Source organism: Gobio gobio (genome assembly GCF_949357685.1).
Source record: "Gobio gobio genome assembly, chromosome: 5".
NCBI lineage: Eukaryota > Metazoa > Chordata > Actinopteri > Cypriniformes > Gobionidae > Gobio > Gobio gobio.
In genome coordinates this window covers 135,914-140,913 of record NC_137101.1, presented here as the reverse complement: position 1 = coordinate 140,913, position 5,000 = coordinate 135,914, and the positions used below count along the sequence as shown (strand labels likewise).

Genomic DNA, 5,000 nt, shown 5'->3' with positions numbered 1-5,000 from the left:
GTGTGTGAACTGTACGGTGTATTTTGGAGCGTGTGTGTGAACTGTACAGTGTATTTTGGAGCGTGTGTGTGAACTGTACAGTGTATTTTGGAGCGTGTGTGTGAACTGTACAGTGTATTTCCCTAATTAAGATTAAGTAGATATTCAGTTATTATAGTTAACAGTCTGTCTCTGACCTGTGTGTGTGTGTGTGTGTGTGTGTGTGTGTGTGTGTGTGTGTGTGTGTGTGTCTGTGTGTGTGTGTGTGTCTGTGTCTGTGTCTGTGTCTGTGTCTGTGTCTGTGTGTGTGTGTGTGTGTGTGTGTGTGTGTGTGTCTGTGTGTGTGTGTGTGTGTGTGTGTCTAGGCAGCTCCTGAAGACTGAGTTGGGCTCGTTCTTCACAGAGTATCTGCAGGTGAGTGCGTCTCTTTCACTCTCTTTCTTTCACTCTTCCTCTCTTTCACTCTTCCTGTCTCTCACCCGAGCGTCTGAACTGAGTGTGAGTGTGTTACAGAATCAGCTGCTGACGAAGGGAATGGTGATTCTCCGGGATAAGATTCGCTTTTATGAAGGTAAGATGTCGTCTGAATACTTTATGATCAGTGTTGGGAGAGCTACAAAAATAAAGCATTACAGTAACATTACGTTTAACTGTACTGCAGTAGTGTAAGGCTGTACTAATCAATTTTCAGTCATATTTTACTCAGTACATGTTCAGTAACACTCGCGTTACAACACACCTTTAGCCCAAAATTGAATTGTTAAAAAAAAACAACCAAAAAAAAAACCAGCAAGACCGCGAGACAACGAATGAAAATGAGTTAATCTCTAGATCTAGCTGTGGAGCCGCTCGTGATGGAGTTATGCTGTCGCTGAGGGGTTCAAGATAAACGTGTAGATAAAGACGTGCAGCGCGACCGAAACAGCACAACTCATGAGCTCTGACTCTGAACATGTGTTTACCTGCTGAGAGTCTCGATCGTTCGAGTTCGGCACAGAGGTCTCCGGTACGAGCTGCACATCTCTAAATTTAATTTAGTTTAAATCCAGTTAAACAGCGCAGACTTAATCAACAACACTAACGTGCAAATCAGGAGAAACACTGAGCCCATCCAGTCAAACTACTGTACAAACAACACTTCACCAACATTTATCATGTGTTTACTGTGGTAACTCTACCTGTAACTGTGGTAACACGACCTGTAACCGTGGTAACACTACCTGTAACCGTGGTAAGACGACCTGTAAATGTGGTAACACGACCTGTAACCGTGGTAACGCGAACTGTAACCGTGGTAACACTACCTGTAACCGTGGTAACACTGACTGTAACTGTGGTATCGCGACCTGTAACCGTGGTAACACTACCTGTAACCGTGGTAACACTACCTGTAACTGTCGTAACATGACCTGTAACCGTGGTAACAATACCTGTAACCGTGGTAAGACTGACTGTAACCGTGGTAAGACTGACTGTAACCGTGGTAACACTGACTGTAATCGTGGTAACACTACCTGTAAATGTGGTAACACGACCTGTAACCGTGGTAACACTGACTGTAACCATGGTAACACTACCTGTAAATGTGGTAACACCACCTGTAACTGTGTTAACACGACCTGTAACCGTGGTAACACTACCTGTAACTGTGGTAACACGACCTGTAACTGTGGCAACACTACCTGTAACTGTGGTAACACTACCTGTAACCGTGGTAACACTACCTGTAACTGTGGTAACACTACCTGTAACTGTGGTAACACTACCTGTAACCGTGGTAACATCCATCCATCCATCCATCCATCCATAAAGGCCAAATTGCAGACTATTTTTGTCATAAACTTGCAGTTTTGTGCATTTGTATTTATATGTTTATAGACTAAATAACTGTAACTGTGGTAACACTACCTGTAACCGTGGTAACGCGACCTGTAACCGTGATAACACTACCTGTAACCGTGGTTACACTGACTGTAACCGTGGTAACGCGACCTGTAACCATGGTAACACTACCTGTAACCGTGGTTACACTGACTGTAACCGTGGTAACACTACCTGTAACCGTGGTAACACTGACTGTAACTGTGGTAACGCGACCTGTAACTGTGGTAACACTACCTGTAACTGTGGTAACACTGACTGTAACTGTGGTAACACTACCTGTAACTGTGGTAACACTGACTGTAACTGTGGTAACACTACCTGTAACTGTGGTAACACTACCTGTAACCGTGGTAACACTGACTGTAACCGTGGTAACACTACCTGTAACTGTGGTAACACTACCTGTAACCGTGGTAACACTACCTGTAACCGTGGTAACACTACCTGTAACCGTGGTAACACTACCTGTAACCGTGGTAACACTACCTGTAAGTAACCGTGGTAAGACTGACTGTAACAGTGGTAACACTACCTGTAACCGTGGTAACACTACCTGTAACCGTGGTAACACTACCTGTAACCGTGGTTACACTGACTGTAACCGTGGTAACACTACCTGTAACCGTGGTAACACTGACTGTAACTGTGGTAACACTACCTGTAACCGTGGTAACACTACCTGTAACCGTGGTAACATTACCTGTAACCGTGGTAACACTACCTGTAACTGTGGTAACACTACCTGTAACCGTGGTAACACTACCTGTAACCGTGGTAACACTACCTGTAACCGTGGTAACACTACCTGTAACCGTGGTAACACTACCTGTAACTGGGTAACACTACCTGTAACTGTGGTAACACTACCTGTAACCGTGGTAACACTACCTGTAACCGTGGTAACACTACCTGTAACCGTGGTAACATTACCTGTAACCGTGGTAACACTACCTGTAACCGTGGTAACATTACCTGTAACTGGGTAACACTACCTGTAACTGTGGTAACACTACCTGTAACCGTGGTAACACTACCTGTAACCGTGGTAACACTACCTGTAACCGTGGTAACATTACCTGTAACCGTGGTAACACTACCTGTAACCGTGGTAACACTACCTGTAACCGTGGTAACACTACCTGTAACTGTGGTAACACTACCTGTAACTGTGGTAACACTACCTGTAACCGTGGTAACACTACCTGTAACCGTGGTAACACTACCTGTAACTGTGGTAACACTACCTGTAACTGTGGTAACACTACCTGTAACCGTGGTAACACTACCTGTAACCGTGGTAACACTACCTGTAACCGTGGTAACACTACCTGTAACCGTGGTAACACTACCTGTAACCGTGGTAACACTACCTGTAACCGTGGTAACACTACCTGTAACCGTGGTAACACTACCTGTAACTGTGGTAACACTACCTGTAACCGTGGTAACACTACCTGTAACCGTGGTAACACTACCTGTAACCGTGGTAACACTACCTGTAACTGTGGTAACACTACCTGTAACCGTGGTAACACTACCTGTAACCGTGGTAACACTACCTGTAACTGTGGTAACACTACCTGTAACCGTGGTAACACTACCTGTAACCGTGGTAACACTACCTGTAACTGTGGTAACACTACCTGTAACTGTGGTAACACTACCTGTAACCGTGGTAACACTACCTGTAACTGTGGTAACACTACCTGTAACCGTGGTAACACTACCTGTAACCGTGGTAACACTACCTGTAACCGTGGTAACACTACCTGTAACTGTGGTAACACTACCTGTAACCGTGGTAACACTACCTGTAACCGTGGTAACACTACCTGTAACTGTGGTAACACTACCTGTAACTGTGGTAACACTACCTGTAACCGTGGTAACACTACCTGTAACCGTGGTAACACTACCTGTAACTGTGGTAACACTACCTGTAACTGTGGTAACACTACCTGTAACTGTGGTAACACTACCTGTAACCGTGGTAACACTACCTGTAACCGTGGTAACACTACCTGTAACTGTGGTAACACTACCTGTAACCGTGGTAACACTACCTGTAACTGTGGTAATGTGTCAGAAATTTAGGTTAATATCTAATTTGATTTAATTTGTAATGTAGACATGTATTAAATGAGTAATAAAGGCCCAATTGCAGACTATTTTTGTCATAAACTTGCAGTTTTGTGCATTTGTATTTATATGTTTATAGACTAAATACCATAAAGCCATTCTAGATATAGAAATGTAACTTTTTGCCTTGTGTGCACTGCAATAAATGCTGTCATTTAGTATTTTCATCTTGTTTCTAGTATAAATATATCTAAAAGTTCTTAAATCAAGATGCATTTACTAGAGAAGTGAAATGACATTAGATATTTGTTCTTATTTTCTGGAAATAAAATGAAATTGAAGTGAGTTTTTGGTTAAAACAAGCAAATGTATCTGCCAATGGGGAGAGGATAATAACGTCTCTGTTTGGAATCTGGTTTATTGTTTCTGTCCCGAAGAGAAACCAGATTATTTTTCTAATCCATTGGCAGATCATTTAGTTTATTTCAAGCAAAAACTCAATTCATTTTCATTTTTTCCCCCAGGAATCAAGAACAAATATGTCATTTTCCTTAGTAAAAGCATCTTGATTTAAGAATATTTAGATATTTGGACTGGAAAAAAGACAGAAATACCAAGTCAGAAAGGTATTTTTTGTAGTGTGGTGATCTCAATAGAGCACTCGTTCATTTAAATAAGAATAGAGTTCTAACTCACTAATAATATTTACATTTCACCCATTCAAACTTTTTGGTTGATGAAAGTTTTACAGATATTGTTAAATATCCATAAATCTCAAGCTACTGTCAGCTCAAGCTTTGGTCAAATCTGTCATGTTTCCACGAAACAAATCATGTCATTTATATTTGGGTTACTTTATCAATTTCCCTTGAATTTGTTTAGTAACTAATGAATTACACATTTGACCTCAGTAATACAACTAAATACAATTACATTCATTTTGTAATTTAAGAACATCATTTCCTTACACTAACTACACTGTACAAAATATTACACACAATGTTTAAGCAGTTTTTAGTGGACTCTACCTGAATAAATGATGAGTTATTATTATTAGT

At 41.4% G+C, this 5,000-nt stretch overlaps 1 protein-coding gene across 2 annotated transcripts in view; it reads left to right on the top strand.

Moving 5' to 3' along the window:
* The window catches only part of prr5b (proline rich 5b (renal)), a 33,426-nt gene that overhangs the window by 24,003 nt on the left and 4,423 nt on the right, over positions 1-5,000 (top strand). For both annotated transcript variants that reach the window (XM_079816833.1, XM_079816832.1), the window contains exons 4-5: positions 345-393; positions 493-550. In XM_079816833.1, coding sequence (XP_079672959.1) covers positions 345-393; positions 493-550 — 107 coding nt within the window. The remainder of the gene's footprint in view (positions 1-344; positions 394-492; positions 551-5,000) is intronic.